General features: G+C 41.4%; 1 protein-coding gene and 1 long non-coding RNA gene across 2 annotated transcripts in view; one reads left to right on the top strand and one right to left on the bottom strand.

Annotated features, from left to right (window-relative positions):
* The first annotated feature begins 593 nt into the window (after positions 1-593).
* On the top strand, positions 594-16,680 carry LOC117825465. The gene is made up of 3 exons (XR_004633848.1): positions 594-734; positions 1,419-1,626; positions 16,495-16,680. It is a non-coding gene; the product is annotated as an uncharacterized LOC117825465 (long non-coding RNA).
* The window catches only part of arhgap32a (Rho GTPase activating protein 32a), a 30,819-nt gene continuing 16,075 nt past the window's right edge, over positions 2,008-16,751 (bottom strand). The window contains exons 8-22 of the mRNA XM_034701326.1: positions 16,545-16,637; positions 15,540-15,662; positions 15,364-15,441; positions 13,469-13,550; positions 13,195-13,344; positions 9,925-10,027; positions 8,833-8,977; positions 8,388-8,470; positions 7,644-7,751; positions 7,345-7,490; positions 7,044-7,257; positions 6,530-6,678; positions 6,259-6,333; positions 5,472-6,152; positions 2,008-5,291 (exon numbers count right to left, since the gene is read on the bottom strand). Coding sequence (XP_034557217.1) covers positions 3,046-5,291; positions 5,472-6,152; positions 6,259-6,333; positions 6,530-6,678; positions 7,044-7,257; positions 7,345-7,490; positions 7,644-7,751; positions 8,388-8,470; positions 8,833-8,977; positions 9,925-10,027; positions 13,195-13,344; positions 13,469-13,550; positions 15,364-15,441; positions 15,540-15,662; positions 16,545-16,637 — 4,476 coding nt within the window. The 3' untranslated portion in view covers positions 2,008-3,045. The remainder of the gene's footprint in view (positions 5,292-5,471; positions 6,153-6,258; positions 6,334-6,529; positions 6,679-7,043; positions 7,258-7,344; positions 7,491-7,643; positions 7,752-8,387; positions 8,471-8,832; positions 8,978-9,924; positions 10,028-13,194; positions 13,345-13,468; positions 13,551-15,363; positions 15,442-15,539; positions 15,663-16,544; positions 16,638-16,751) is intronic.

The following is a 16,751-nucleotide window of genomic DNA, read 5'->3' as shown; positions in this document are numbered from 1 at the left end:
CTCACTGCTCCAGGAGCAATGCTCCAGAGCTGCCAGGAGACATAGCTTTGAGTCTGAAGTCTCTCTTAATGATTTTTCACTACAGGCCGAGCCTTTCAGTCAGCTGTGAATGGAAGGATGTTTTAAACTGGTAGGGGGGGACGACGACACACTTTCATAATTTCCAACAAAACAATTCCCCAAGGCACTTTGGACAACCTTTGCTGATTCCCTCTGATTATCCTCTCGCCACTCAACTCACTTGAAACCGTGATTGAATGAGCTTTCTATAGCAACAGGCTTATGTTTCTGGTAGGAGTAGTCTCATTTTCAGACAAGACATCTACAGCTGAGGTCACTACCATAGTCAGTGGGGGGATTTATCACATTGAATAACTGTTTCTATATTAATCTCACATTGTTTACATATTACCTGGAAATCCAAAAGAAAAACAAACAATAAATGAAATAGAGGAGATCTTGTGCAACATTTCTGGACAGATACGAGGCAACTGAAAAGCAAATCAAGGTCTATGATCTCCCTAGAAAGAAATATGATCTTTCACATGTCTGCAGTGCTACAGTGCCACCTGGTGGAAACAAGATGCAATGACAGATCTGCAAGTCTCAAACAAATCCGACCTCGTGGTCGTCAGGTCACAAGATGATTAACTACAAGATGAAATGGGAAGACATGTTCCCTTCTTTGACGTCTGTCTAGTGGACTATCATACAGTTGTGCTTCCATGGGGAAGGTAGGGCTTACTATGTACATCTAGAGAAATCTCATAATTTTAGAGGTGCAAAAAACTGTGTTCACCAGCCTGCTCATGAATTAGCATACGTTTAAGCTAACAGAAGGGGAACCATAAGCTTGGTTAAAGATAATAAAGCCAGAAAGGTGTTCAAAACCACCTACCATTGTCCTCAAGGTGTTTTCAGAGTCAGAGAAGTACCTTATGATCTTGATAAGTGGAAATATGAAACATTAAAAGAATACTTCTGTGTTATTTTGCTACAAAGTCATGACGGCAGTAGCAGTTTGCTGACTCACTGGGCTATAAGAAGGGTTGCAAATTGTTAGCTATCTTTAAAAAAAACCTGCATACCTTAAATGTCGTAATGAGTCAGTGTTGGTTTTATTCATCCACAACTTTTACAATAAAAATATCAGATAGATAAAGATAAATGTGCCTGCTGAACTTCTGGGGTCCACACCTGATGGCTACTAGCATGACTCGCCTCAATCTATAACTGGTACTCGTTGCATTGTGGGTGATTTGGGTTTTGCCAGGATTGGAAGAAAAAAAGTCTGACAATAAAATCAAGTCTAAAACTGAAAATTTCGTGCTAACTGGGGATATTTTATAATCAAGCGTTGAGTAATGGATTGTCACGCATGTTACAGCATGGACATGAAGGTTGAGAACTTTTTACAGGGTATCACTGCACCTTTGGATATAAAGCCGACAGACTGGTGGAAAGTCAATGCTGAGATCTTTCCCAGACAAACAAATCTGGAACGCCAGTGTCTCTGCACCCCATCAGCGCCTTCTGAGCGTGTGTTTTCTGCTGTCGGACTGATTGTGACCCTGTTGGGCTCCAGACAACTGACCATGTGGACAAGCTTATTTTCTCAACAAGAAGGTAGGTAACTGGACACTGTGAGTCTTAAATATTTTTCTCTTCATTTCTTTTGTTGCAGCAATTTCACATTGAGTAGTTTGAGCCTCATTTTATATGACTGTATGTTGCCAAAGTTTATTTTTATGAGCCTGCATGTTGATATTCAATATGCTTAACAATTTGTATACCTCTTCAGTTACATGTATCATGTTGCTGTGGATAATTGAGCAATAAGATTCAGAGAAAAAAAAGCATTTAGTATTATTTTCAGTTCTTTTATAACAAGTAATTGATCATTGACCATCATTTCAAGAGATCGATTATGGAAAATACTGAGAATTGCATCCCTAGCACTAACCCAAGAACATATTACCCATGACAAAAGACTTCAACAAACCACAATTAATGATATAATATATCTTTATTTTTTAGACCGATACTAAAATAATGCATTTAACATGTCTTAACATAATATCCTCATCTACATGTTTGGATTTGAAATAGAATCTTTAACGAATAAAACAATGTCATATCCAATTTAAAACAACACGTTGTTAAAAGTTCCCTAAAAGAGGAAAGAAATGTTCATTTAGTGACAAAACCACAATGCAATACAAAATACACTGTACCGAATAAGCTAATTTGCATTGACTGTATAACTAGCATATTTAGCCACAGTAGCTTTGACCTTAAAGGAATCATAGCACTCATTGTTATTTTAAGATTGCATTACACAATGTGTGATAAGGAAAATAAGTGAAAAGTTAGAAATCATAAGGTTGTTTTTTTTTTTTTTTTACCCTCAAAAAGTGCTAATTTAGTTTTCAACAATGATTTAAAGCAAGCTGTTTTTGCAGGAAAAAATATATACTGTATATCAAGAGGCTTCATGTACACCACGTTAAGACAATGTGTTTCATACACAGTTATCCCCAAAAGTGCTTGTTGAAGTCTGAGCAGACTAGAATAGAAAACAAAATGTACAGTACATTGGCCACATGTTAGCTGTGTGTTGTTTATACAAATATAATACATTTAAAATGAATGTTAATTTATACACATTCCTACACTGAAATCATATTAATAAAACCAAATACTTTAGTTTTCATTTCATGTTGTTTAGACATTAAATAAAATACGTCGTCATATTTCTCAAACATGCCTCTCTTACTGTAACTTTAAAATCACAAAACTTAAGACGATACCTGCATATTGATTCACATGTTCCCTTTGAGCTTCCCCAAAAGCCACTGCAAAATATGAAACTAACAGTGATGGCGACAGTATGGTCCCAGCAGCAGGCTCACTTCACACTTTCTAGCATCTCCTGAAGGTTAAAACAAACACACTCCTAACACAACAGTCTGTTGGTCTGGCAGAGGATAAAGTGCTGTTCTCCTTTGGCCCCATTGTAGAATCAGATAAAACCAGTGGTCAGACTCACTCGTAGACCCCGGCCTCCGATCTCAGTGCAGCATGATAAAAAGCCTCATGACCCAGAGCCTTGGACAGCAGTCTCTGCCCGCGGGGAGACATGCATCCTGGGCCAGGCAAATATCCGGCTGGAGCTTTACTGGATCTTGTGGCTTTGGGTCTTGGAGCTGCGTAATACCCCTCCATGTGGTCATATTGTGTGGGCCTGACTTTAGTGCTCTGAGTCCTTCTGGTGGGCTGAGAAGAAAAGGATCCCAGATGTTCAGGATCTTGAGGGGATTTGGCGTGGTGATGATAGTAGTGTCGATGCTCTCTGGTGCTCTGCGACCTCCCTGGTCTCCTGAGGATGCCGGGTTTCACTAGACCAGAGTAGCTGTTGACAGCATTGGTCATCATTAGTCGATCTTGGTCATGACCTCGTGTTTGGCTTCTGTCATTGTGCTCCATGTTCTTAGGGTTGGGACAACTCCTTTCTGGAAGCGAAGGAATTTTCCGAAGAGGTGGCTGTCGTGAGGATCTCTCTTGGATGTGACTCTGTCTGGACTTTCTGGGGTCAGCACTTGACCGGTGGCTATAATGCGGCCGAGTGAGTTCCTCCTGGTGAGACCTGGGGGATGTTGGGGATACATCAACTTCAACATTTTCCTTCTCTGCCCTGTTTGCGGAGAGGAGGCAGGCGTTTCCAGGGTCCGACTTGCTTCTTGTGTGCATTATGTCTCTGTTTCTTGTATCAATCGGTGATTCAGGGCTCTCAAGAGGTGACACAACAGGACGTGTACTTTTATGTCTGGATTTACTCTCCTGCTTGACTGGTTGATACACAACTCTTTCAAACACTTCTGCATCTCTGGCCTCATAAACCACGGTGTCCCTGCTTTCTATGTAAAACTCCCTGTTTGCAGGAGGGACATGTTGAGGAGAGTAGTTGTAGTATTCTGGTTGTCCACCATCCCTAGTGGATCGCACTGTGTAAGACTGATTGTGTTGGAAAGCTTGTTGCTGGCTTGGCTCTACATAGTAGTGGGCAACATCTACTGGGTTCACATCAGAGTAGGGGTTATAACGATAGTCAGAGCGTTGGTTCTCAAAGTGCGAGCGGACGGGCTGGATGCCGGTTTGAATCAGCCTCTGATAGGGCGCCTCCTGGCTTGCTGTCTGCTCAACATAAAACATGGTGTCAGGGGGCAGCACTTCTGTCTCCGCCAGCTCGTAGTGACTAATCTGAGGGGCATGGAAGGAGCGAGCCCTCCGGATGGCCGGATGCCTCATTATTCTATCTTCTGACCTCTGCCACTGGCTTTGTTGCCTCTGGGAACCTCTGATAAGGTGTTCCCCTCTATGGTGACGCCTGTACTGAGGTGACAAAGGGTGTCGTAACCCTAAAGTGCTGTAGCGGCCTTCAGAGGACTGTCTGTACAAACTCTTTGGCCCCATGAGGTGATGTGGCAGAGCATTGGGCCGAGGGCAGTGATGTGCAGGCATTCGTCCGGTTTGATACGGCTGATGATGATGATGATGTTGAGGATGATGACTGTAGAAATCATCAACAAGGCCCAGAGGTCTTCCGTCCTCTGTGCTGTAGTGATGTAGCGGAAGGACCTCCTCGATTGAGGCAGGCATGGAGGTCTCTGCCAGAATAGCCCGGAAGTTAAATACATTGACAGAGTCTGTGTTCACATAAACAGGAGAGGTTGACGGACTCTCAGCTGAGCAGACTGGTTGGGTCGGCGTTGAAACACCAACACTCTGATAGGTTGTTTCTGCTTCTGTAACATCTCTGAGGTCTTTTTCCTTTCTACCGCCCCTCCTCTCTGCACTGCCTTCATCCAAGCTCCCTGACCCGAGCGGACTCACATTAGGGGTGAAATTGCACATGCTTTCCTGTCTTTCAGCGACCTGTAACGGCTGAGAGTCAAGGTGTGCAGGCAGGAAATGAACTGGATGAGGGCAGCGGCGGCTCTCCACAGGGCTATGTACGGATTTTTGCCACTGGGAAGCAGAGGGGCCGTGATGGCCACAGTACTCCTGGGGATACACTTTGAGATCCAGAACTGAAGGCCTTGGCGGTCTCTCTTCAGTGTAAGCAGCTTCTGGTCTCTGGTGAGGGCGTGATGGGACGTCTTTTCTTCTCTGGGACCCACTGCTGGCCTTCTGGGCAGATTCAGCAAGAGCCAAAGCCAACTTGCGGGCAGCACTCGTCAAGGGAGGGTGAGGAGGGAGAACAGATACTGAACTCATAAGTCTATCTGTTCCTGGGGAGGGATAAGACAAACAACGCTACAGTATGACAGGACAAACAAAGCTATGGTAAGACATGATGGGGAAAGACACAAAAGCTTTCATAAGAATCTAGAGAATGCATTATTATTTTAATATATTCTAACTATATGTATTAAATGATGTGTAAGATGTCACAGAAGAGTGGCACTGACCTGGATCAGGCAGGTTCTGAGCAGACTGACTGAGGTCGGTCAGAGCTGATGCCTGGCTTGCCGTGCTGAGAGGACTGCAGTGCGGGAATGGCCCTCTCCGCTCTTTTCCATCTGCCAGTTGAGCTTCATGCCTCTCCAAAGGTGGCGAAGAAGAAGGAAGAGGCGGAGGAGAGGCAGATGGGTTCTGCACATCTGCTTGGGTTTTTAGGGATTTCTTCCTGAGTTTCGGAGAAAGCGGCTTGGAGGTAATCTTCCTCGCACTTTTATTGTGCATGAGAACCGGGCTGATATCTGGAGACGGAGAGCAGCTAATGTTGTTGTTTGGAGAGGAGATGGGCTCTGATTCACTTGAGCACCCTGCACTCTTCCTCCATTTATTTCCATCTTTGTTGTGTTGCAGCCCAGGCGTCCCTGAGGGTGGGCTGCATTGAAAAGACATGGGGTCAAAGTCCAAACTAAAAATGCCTGCAGCAGGTGGACAAAGATCCAGATCGTCCTCTTGGTGTGGAGGTGAAATACACGCAGTAGTGCGGACACTATCAACACCATCATGACTCTTATTCAGTTGGTGAATTCTGTGGTCCTCTCTACTTTTGGGTCTACGTAGGTCGTCTTTACAGAAGGCAGAATGGGCCTCACTAGTTGAATGAGGTCTGCGCGGGCGGTAACCTGGAGGTTCTCCTGGAATGAAAATAGAAAAATGCAACATTATGTCTATAAAACAATAGATAATGAAAACAACTGGGTGCCATTTTCAGTGTGCAAGTTGTATGATTTTAATCATTACCTTCAACATTGTGCAAAGAGGTGAGAGATTCCTCGCTTTTGGTGGAGCGTAACGTGCCGCTATCTCCTCTTCCACCTGCAAATGTTTTCATATCCAATTACATTTCTCAATAAATTGAATCATCACCCTCAAGAACATGCCCCAAACATTCATCCATCAGGTTAATTGGAATAAACTGACAAGCTTAAATCCATTAAAAAGTCCAGACAGAAGCTCTGAAAGGAATAACCAAATAAGTTTTCTGGCTATGTAACAGCAGCAGTGATCTGACCTGGCAGTGCGATGCTCTTTATCTCGTTAGGCTCGCTGGGGTGTCGCTTCAGTTTACGTTTGGATACAGACTGGGACTTGCCCAGGTGGAAAAAGGAGAGCCAGTTCCCCACAGGAGACTTCTTAGCTTTGGCAGGAGGCCGCTTAGTGCTGCAACACAGAAACAAAACCTTCGTAACAAAAGTGCCAGTTTTATTAAACGAGCACCATTAACAAAATGATGAAAAATAACAACAAGGCTACAACTGACAATTGTTGAAAGTATTTTTTTATATAGTTATTGGTTTAGTGACTGACATTTCAGAAATCCCTCATGCAACACAGGGTTTTCAAATGCTTACATTTTTTCAGACCAACAGAAAAAATAAGCAAGTAATCCTTACATGTGACATGTTTTAAAATCTAAACAACAACTTTTGCAAACATGCAAAACAATTTAATACCTGATCAAAAGGATGCATTACATCAAGAAGCCGAACAGCATGTATAATAACCGAAGGGGGACTGATAAATACCTCTCCATGGGGAGCTCAATGACGGTGTGGAACTTTCCGAGCAGGGCCCCTGGTCCCTCCCCGACCTCGATGTAGTCACTGTGGGAGAGGGAAGGTGTGGTGGCTGGGGAGCTGAGGTGTGCCTGAGTGCGGGCCTGGGCTTCCTCCAGAGACAGTAGCTTGGTGGATGGGGAGCAGACCAGAAGGGACTTGGGTCTGGATAAGGTGTTGTTACCTAAAATAAGGGTGTTTAGAGAGCATCAGAGATATGTACAGCTCATGTACTCATGCCATGTGAGATGTTGTTTCCATTTAAACCCACCTGTGCTTTCCCGTATGATGGCATTAAGTTTAGGACTGAAGAGAGCCTCGGTGTTGTTTAGGATGAACTCCACCACCACAGACTGGATCCGGACCTCCATGAACGCTGCTGTGCCACTAAAACAGGCCGACTCGATCTGTCTGGACCTGAAACACAGTTACAGTACGGAACAACCTATTTCACAGCTCTGCACCACTGAGACATGCTCCAGTTCACTGTCACAGAAATGCTAGACAGCAATGTAGACACTGACAGGTGCTATCTTTTTCAGTTTGCATGCAGCCACAGTGATAGCTCACCTGAGAAGGTTAGGAGCCCAGACAATTGCCAGGTTTTTAGTGTGCATGTTGGTGGTGGAGCTGAAGGTGGCCAGGTGGGAGAGGTGTCTCATGAGGTACTCCAGAGTCCTGGTGACAGAAACAGGCCAAAATTTAATATATACTGTATATACTGTAAAGTTCAAAATATGTCCTATTAGACAGCAAAAACAGGGTCTGACAACACTGTTATCCTCCACAGTGCTTGCTGGTTTAGTCACTGGTGAGTTCAGTGCCTCCAGGAATTAGTGGAATTATTGTCACTTCACATAGATGTCATTAAACAGAAATGTTGTGCTTTACTAAGATTTGATCAAACTGACACTTTTGGCTTCCAATCAAATCCGGGTCAAATCCATGGACTGTATAAAAAGATGGACGCTACAACAGCTGTTTTGCTGTATGCTGTGTAGACCTGAGGGATCTTTTATCAGTAAGTGACATCAATACAGAGACTCAGAGAGCCAATCATCACTGCACAGCCACGGGCCTCAAATGCATAAGATGTCAGCACCTGTCAAGGTGTTATTTTGGCTTCATTTTTGTACACAATGAGTGAAACCCGTCGTCCATCTGTATGCACAAAGTCCAAATCTAATAAAGAAAGCAAAACATTATCTTCAGCATTGACATTCTCTGCTGTTTTGAAGCTTCACTCTCTTTTCCAGTAAATCAAACAATCCCCAATAAAGCCACCAGAGTGCAACAGTGAGCTTTAGTGTTGACCTGTAGTGTGGAGGAGGCAGCTGCTGGATGACATTGTGGATTTTGACCAGCCTCTCCTCATCCGTGGCAGCAGACACAGCCTCCTGTGGAGACAGAGGATAAAGAGCACATCACTGAGAGGGTTCATAATCACAGTAGAGGGACCTGCCTTAGCAGTCTTGCTCTCTTTTTCCCTTTTATATTCAAAGCAGCCAGTGTTTCTGCTCACTTAATCTGCTATTCTGTTTTAGGATGAACATCCCCCGCTGTTCTTCGAAAGCTCAGCATATTGCAATGACCTCGTTTTATCGGCACTTAGAAAAGAGCTTAAAATTTTACATTGTTTCTTCAGGTCTTTCATTATCTTGGAGTAACCGGAAATTAGTCCTCTGCAGCTTTTTTTCTTCTCAGTGCTTATCCCCAGCATAAGTCCCTGCCCCAGTTCCCCTCTCGCTCTGGTTCTTACTGAGAATCTGTCGTAGAGCTGATAGGTGAGCAGAGGGTTCGGCAGTTCTCTGAAGTACAGCTTGCAGAGGGAGCCCACTGAGTGGATATCTTGTCGGAAGACTTCCTTGGTCAGGTCTGGGATCTGTTCTGAGTCAAACTCATGCCTAGGAGGAGACAGAATGATTAAGTCGCGTGGGAGTCATCCTACTGCCCATCTGCCAGTATTAACGCAAAACAAGGACATTTTATTAACAACATAATCTACCTCTGATCTTATCTCTCTTTTTAATCAGAAGCATTCTCTGCTTTCTCTTTTTAAAAATAATTCTGAGGTCCCCAGTTTAGCTCAGCTGAGGGAGCAGGTGCCCCAAGTACAGAGGCTATAGTCCTCGTCACAGCTTGTAGGATTGATTCCCCGTCCCAACAGGATTTGTTGCATGTCATCCCCCACTCTCTTCCCACATTTCCCGTCTATCCAATAAAAGCTACAAGCCCAAAAATAATCAAGAGACAAAAAAAGATGAATATTTTTGCAACTGGGGCAACACATGCAAAGATGCTCCTTCAATAATCTTAGTAAGTATAAATTTAGCAAATCTTAAACCAGTCATCACACATGAATCATTTCTTATATCTCTGACATGTGATGTGGCAACGGTCAACAAGTTTTTCATGCGAGACAATCCCTTTTGATGGACTGTCAACACCCCATTCTACTAAGAGGCTCCGAATTTATCTTGCATGTGAAAGTTTGTTTTATTAATTCCTCCTGGCAGGCATAAATCAGACGTGAAAATCATTAGGCTATTCAAGGCCGCACAGCTTGAATCAATTTGTGTTTGATGGATTTCAGAAGAAGCAGCTCAAAAAACAAAACATCGAGAGCATATCCATCATGATAATGGTGAGCTTTACAGTCCCAGACCATTTGTACTTCTACTTTCTGTTTATTTCTTCTACTGTTTCCTGCCAGTGTGTCAGGTCAGCCCATGAAGTCAAACCGATTTGTCCGAATTTTGTTTCACTTCCCAAACGTTGTCTGTCTTTTTAAACAAATGAACATTACTTCAGGCAAAATTTGTTAACATTTTGAACAAAATGAGGTACAAACCTCAATTTCTGGATGTTCGAGGAGATCCCAGACAGTCTGTATATTCCATCCACCACTCCGACTTTCTCAATGAATTCAGCACAGCTCTTCACAACCTGTGGGACTACAGGAGACAGTCACATCAAGTTTCTGTTCACACAGGCTCAACCTGTTTCCCTATTGCTGTCCTTCCATGGGATTCAGAATTCATCATGATACAACACATTAAGTGGAGTCTACACTTTTTAAGTTCTACTCAAATCTTATGTCAGTTCTGTCACCTGTGGCTCCTAGATGTGGTCTCAAAATAGAGATCATGAGCTGATTCATAGCTACATTAGAAAATATATTTCCGATGACTTGTCCTCCCATCTCTTTTGTGCTTGTACTTTATTAGCTACTCTGATTACTCTGAAAGTAAGCATATATATATGCTGATATGATATGGTAAAGTATATGTAATCTAATCAAATATAATGCTGCTTGAACACAGACTAATTCTTAAGAGTTAACAAGCCGCCATGACAGCGATGGTGTCTCAAATATTATCCGTAAGAATTAAGGCAAGGCAGCTTTATTTGTGTAGCGCATTTCATACACAAGGGCAACTCAATGTGCTTTACATTAAAACATTAAAAGCATTGGTAACATTCAGACAGGCATAAAAGAACCCAATTAAAATGGCAAATATAATTAAACAGAAAAGAAATTAGAAATATATTAAAAATTACATTAAAATTTCAATTTAAAGTGGGTTAAAATGAGCTAAGATAGGAAGGCAGTGGCAAATAAAAAAGTCTTAATCTTGGATTTAAAAGAGGTGAGAGTTGGAGCAGACCTACAGCTTTCAGGGAGTGTGTTCCAGATATGTTGTGCAGAATGACTAAACGCTGCTTCACCATGTTTCGTTCTGACTCTTGGGACTGAAAGCAGACCAGTACCTGATAACCTCAGAAGTCATCAGGTTAATGCAATGTTCTGAGAAGCGATCAATGTTTATGTTCACCTTTAACTTTATTTATGACTTTATTTTTAATTAACAGCGATGCAGATGACATCAGGAAGCTGTGGAGCGCTCAGCTGTTCTGAAAGTCGAGACAACCTTTAACTTTGTTAACTTTGCACAAAACACAAACCCTCACTTTGTTGAGAGTCCTGTATGAGATCCTGCACACTTCTTATAGATTCACTCACTGCACAAAGGACTAAGCAGCATGTAATCATTACAGACCATTAGCAAATAAAAAAGGGAGCTTACTCAATATCTATACAAATATATATGTAGAAGCTACTAGTCTGTGAAGCATTAACACAGATGTTAATTTAATAATCTAACTAGCTAGTAGAATAATGTTTCATTACCCAGCACTTCATCACAATTATGTGGCAGATCATGTAATAAGGCTGTTGCTGTGAAATATGTCAAATCTAAATAATCTTAGGATCACTTCACTAAGATACCTTCATCAGCAGCTGTCTTATATTTGTATTCCAACTCCATATGCTGCTGTTTCTCTCAGCAGGCAGCAGCTCCAGAGTAGCCACCACAGTTATGGCTGCTATAAGACAGCAGCACACTTCCACACAAATTGCTTGCCGGATTCGCGGGGGAATCTGTACACTAATCTAATATAACATAATGCTGCACTATGTTACTAATCTGCCCAGAAGTATACAAAGTGTCTTATTAGATAAGCTCTTTACGGAGTAATTACTATAGCCAAAAGTCTGGTGTGATGTCATGAGTGAGAAGAGAGAGGGAAAAAAATTTGATAATACAGCCCTGTGAAAGGCCATTCTGCATTATGATCACTACATTTTTAATAATAATAATAATAATTCATTTTATTTATATAGTGCTTTTCAGAACACTCAAAGAAAATACTGAAAGTACTTTGACTTGAGCGCCATTTCAGATTCAGGATTCTTTCTCATGAAGTCAAAATTCAAAGAAATTTACCACAGTTTCAACACTTCCCTGTTACCTGAGCAACTGTCTTGGCAGGGATTTTTACGAACGCCAAGATCATAGCTTTAAATCAAGAGTTACATTTTTTTTTAGTTTGGTACGGAAGCCCTAAAAGGACATGATTAAATACATTTATTTTCTGTTTTCTCGACATAAGTTAATTTGACTTTTTTTCTCAAGATCTCGACTTATTTTTCTCGTTATCTCAAGATCACAAGCTTTGTTTTCCTGAGATATAATGAGAAAAATAAGTCAAGATCTTGAGCATACGGAGAAAATACAATTTTGTTTAATCATGTTCTTTTAGGGCTTCCATACTAAAAATAAAAGCAGCAGTTTTATACATATGGTAAAGAGTAACTTCGGGTAATAGGAAAGGCCTGTATTCAGTTTCTTTAACTGTTTTTTGTTTGTTTTTCTCAAACATTGTTTAGAAAATTTTGCCTCAGTAAAGAATGAAAATAAATGTTGTTTAGAGACATTTATCTTACAGGTTGAAGATCAAAAACACAAAAAACGAGCTTCGTTCGCTGGATAAACGAGATAAATGATAGAAAACAAGTCTTGTTTTCTCAAGAAAATCTACTTGTTATCTCGAGAAAACAGAGAAAAAAAAAAGTATTTAATGATGTCCTTTTAGGGCTTCCGTAGTTTGGTGCTCTTTTTGATTGCCAAATATTATGTGATTCAAATACATTATTAAAAAACAATAGAATCAACCGATCAAATAACAGGTTTTTTTGTTTGTTTGCTGACTGTAGCACTGAGGTTATGACCTCGGTGTCTGCTGCTATGTATCTACTGCCATAGAATGACATAAACAACCTGAGGCAATCACAGTGCAAGCAAACAGCACTTACATGCAAGAGGTCACAGGCAAAAACAATGCTGTGAATCACTGGTCAATAAAATATTCTTGGAATATCCATAAAGCTTTAATCTAAAAATCTGCATTATTACATATACAGTGTAGTCGAAAAAGATATGAGTTTTTCCTCTGCTGAGACTACAAGCAGTTTATCAGGTCTGAAAAACTCAAATAAATCTGCATCTTTCTGCAAATCTTCAAAGATCTCTGCAGAAAAGCATCCTGCTGGCTAACATAAAGCAATTATTCACACCCTGGACTCAATTCACAGTAAACATCACAACAGTGCATCACGAATCCCGATACAGGCAGGAGCTTCACTGGGTAATCCCATCTCAGGGTTTTGCAATATAAATGAAAATATTTTGGTGTGGCCCGCCGGCAGGTAAGAGTGCCACGACGGAAAATAAGAGAGAAATTGAAAAAAAAGGAGACATTGTAAAAAATAATTTACCTTCATGTCCCGGGTTGTGAAGATGTTCCCCCAGGTCACAGCCAAACACTCTCTCTTTGAGGATCCCACGCTGCCGCAACTTCTGAGGAGGCGGTCGTGACTTCATAAAAGTCCTCAGGAAGGTTACTAGCTTCCCATGCTTCTTACACACTGATTAAGACGAGACACACACACACACATAACAGCCACTTTAAATCAATCCGTCGCACATCCCTAGAGCAAGACTTAAATAAATCATCAGGCAGGAGGAGGACAGACACATGCCGGAGAGTACCTGGCTTTGGCACCGAGCTTTGAACGCTGGGGGGAATCTTGTCATTTATCAGCTCAACACAGTCACAGGGGAAGAAACCAACCTGCGAGTAGAGAGGAGAGGTTGAGCGAAGGGAAGAGGAGAGTCAGAGACGATGATAACACTTGTAAGTTCAAAAGACCAGTGGGGGTGTTGAAGGAGGTTCAGAAATAGGTCAGTGAGCATGAGGGTACGTGCTGCCTCAGGCTGAAAATAGATGGTTTGTGGAAAGCATCTTAAGGTGTCACTCAGCGGCAAGGACAAAAAAAAAGGTTCTTTTTGCTATTGTTTAAAAAAACGAGGAGTTATCTCAAGAGATCTCAATTTAAGAATGTGTGGAACCAAAGTGTGTTTTTATCACGTAGTATAAATTCCCTGGAGCTCATAACACATTTTACATGTTTATTATTTGTGCTCCTGTTTTGATTGTTTATCTCTTGTATCATGATTAATTAATGTTACAATTTGTATCATTTTTTCCTGCTTTTTGCCCCCCACAAGAGACATTCTTTCATACAGGTCTTGAACCAGCAGTTACAATAACAGATCTTATCAAATATCCCATAGGCTGCTAGCAAATATTCACCCAGCAAATCAATAAAGCAATCAACTATTTGTTAGTGGTATCTCACCTTACTGTTAAATGGCAGTGTGGGCATATATGTATGTATATTTTCTTTGTTCTGTCTGTTTGTTCTTTTGTTTTGTTTTTTGTCTTTTGATAGCTTTCCATTCCAATTATGTGCGTGCCTATTACTTTCCTTCCTTTTTATTATGGTTTGTCTGTCTGTTTTCTTGTCTTGTTATATAACAAAAAAGTTAAAATAAAGTATTTTAAAAAAAACAAAAAACTATTAGTTAGTGGTTAGCCAGTAGAGCCCTTAATGTTGTGGTATGGACAATGTGTGTGTTTGATGTAGGCTAATTAGAATTATATTTTCAACGTACTTTGGATTATTGCAGAACAATTAACACTGTGGCGAACAAACCTCAGGATACTTGATAAATGTTGTTCTGCGATTCAATTCTCAAAAAAAAATCCCACTTTTGTATTTTTTAAACATATTTGAACCAAGAGAAAGTAAAAAGCAAAGGCTTTGGTTATGAATGAACTACCCTGTGGCTACATGACTTTGATGTCATCACCACAAGGCTTCAAAATCTTCCCTCAACCTCTGTCTTCTCATTTAGCCTCCTGCTTACGACCCCTTTTAAAGTGTGATATTCTAAAGGTAGGTGTTAAATTATGTGTTCTACGTCAATAACAAAAAACGAAATCTCTTGTGTGTGTGTGTGTGTGTGTGTGTGTGTGTGTGTGTGTGTGTGTGTGTGTGTGTGTGTGTGTGTGTGTGTGTGTGTGTGTGTGTGTGTGTGTGTGTGTGTCAACCACAGATCTTATTTTAAGCAGTTAGTAAAAATCGATGAAATACTATAACTTTAAGTTCTAGGATGCATCCCTGTGCGGCTCTGCTGATCCAAGTAGGAGCTGTTTGTGTAGGAGTGGATTTAAGCTGGCAAACATTTGTATGCACTTCTAAAGAATGTGGTATAGTCTGATTTGTATGTCTAAGAACACTGGTGAGGCAGACCAGCAATCCCCCAAAGCTTCATATCTCTCCACAGCTTCCTATACCAAAGTATTTACCCACTTCCTCACTCTAAATCCCCTTTGTGACTAAGCCCTGTGTACCTTCTATTTCAATTAGAAACATGGCACACATCTGAAGCGTAGGACACAGTTTTGAAAGACAACTTTTTTAGCACTGGAAGAGGAGACAAGTTGTCCTTCCATTGCTGTGAATTATTCATAACGAACATCATGCTTGCTGTTGTTCTTATAAAACCTCAATGTGAATGGAGCAGAGCAGATGGTGTACCTGGAAGCCATGTTTCCCCCTCCACCAGCCGGTATCTTCTTTAGGAGGCATGTCGATGACTGACACGATGTCCCCCACCTGCATCAAAAAGAGTGGGATGATTAGATTAAAGTCCAATCACACGCACCCTAAAAATGATCATTATGATGGGATCAGAAATATCCGGTGAAACTGACCTCGAAGGTCAACTCATCTGTGGCCTGTGCTGTGTAACGTTTGGTGACGTGAGCGGCGGCGATGGCAGGAACGTTGATTGAGGCTTCCTCAGAGACTAATAAATGGTTCCCCTTGTTATCAATCTAGAGATAAGAAATAATAGAATGAGATTTGTATTTAAAAGATAAAGACATTCTTACCAAAGTTTTCAACATGTTGGCAGAGCTTAGCTCAAAGACTAGAAGCAGGGAGAAACATCTGGCTTCAATTTATTTGAAATGCTCAATGACCAAACAGTGACATATTATACAGCTGCTTATGTAAAAACCAAGCTGCAACCTCAGGCTGTGAAAATTGAAGCCAATGCAGAAATCCAAAAAGTCAATCTTTATAGCAGAAATGAACATGTTTACAGCCTGGTACAAAAAACGAGTGTAGTCTGGATAGCTCATTTCTGGATCGGCACACACTGTACGGGGGGGTGAACACAGCATTTTCGAAGGTATTAAGATTACAAGTTTTCCATAACGAGAGGCACAGCTGACTTGATTGACAGGTGGGAATACTGTAGCTGTTGGCGAGGAGGCTCAAAGTCCGCCTCTTTACGTCACACTCGTTTGACAGCAGTTATGTTGAGTTCAACATTTCCAATATGGTTGCCGCCGCCGATTGGCCTCAAAGCAGCGCTTCAGAAACAGATGGGCGACATCACGGATACTACGTCTATTATCTATACAGTCTATGGTATAAACTAAAAGTATGGGGCATCTGTCTAAAACTCAACAAAGAAACACTACATGTTGGTGTGACCATAATGTCCATTGCCTTTAGCTGTATTTAATAATGGTTTTCATCAGCCTACAGGGCAAATAAGCCTATTTCCCAAATATATGTCTAACTGCTTCTTCAACTGAACTACTTGAATATTTATAGTGAGTATTAAATATTAATTAATCTTAATGGGGTCTTCTCTAGAGACTGAATAACTGACAGTAAGTGTGAGCATGCAGCCGATGAGAAGATACCTCCATCCACGTGAGGACTGGACCGCAGTTGATCTTGTTGTCGGCGATGGCAGAGAAGCGGCTCAGGTAGGTGGCCAACATCTTGGTGACTGACTGAACAGAGACACAAGATTATCAAAATTTAATGAAGTGTGAAAAATTCAGACTATCCACATGAAATGCAATAAAACCTACAAAGATGTTCATGGCAGAAACAGTGAATGAGGC

This window comes from Notolabrus celidotus, chromosome 14 (assembly GCF_009762535.1).
Source record: "Notolabrus celidotus isolate fNotCel1 chromosome 14, fNotCel1.pri, whole genome shotgun sequence".
NCBI lineage: Eukaryota > Metazoa > Chordata > Actinopteri > Labriformes > Labridae > Notolabrus > Notolabrus celidotus.
This window is presented reverse-complemented; position numbering and strand designations above follow the sequence as displayed.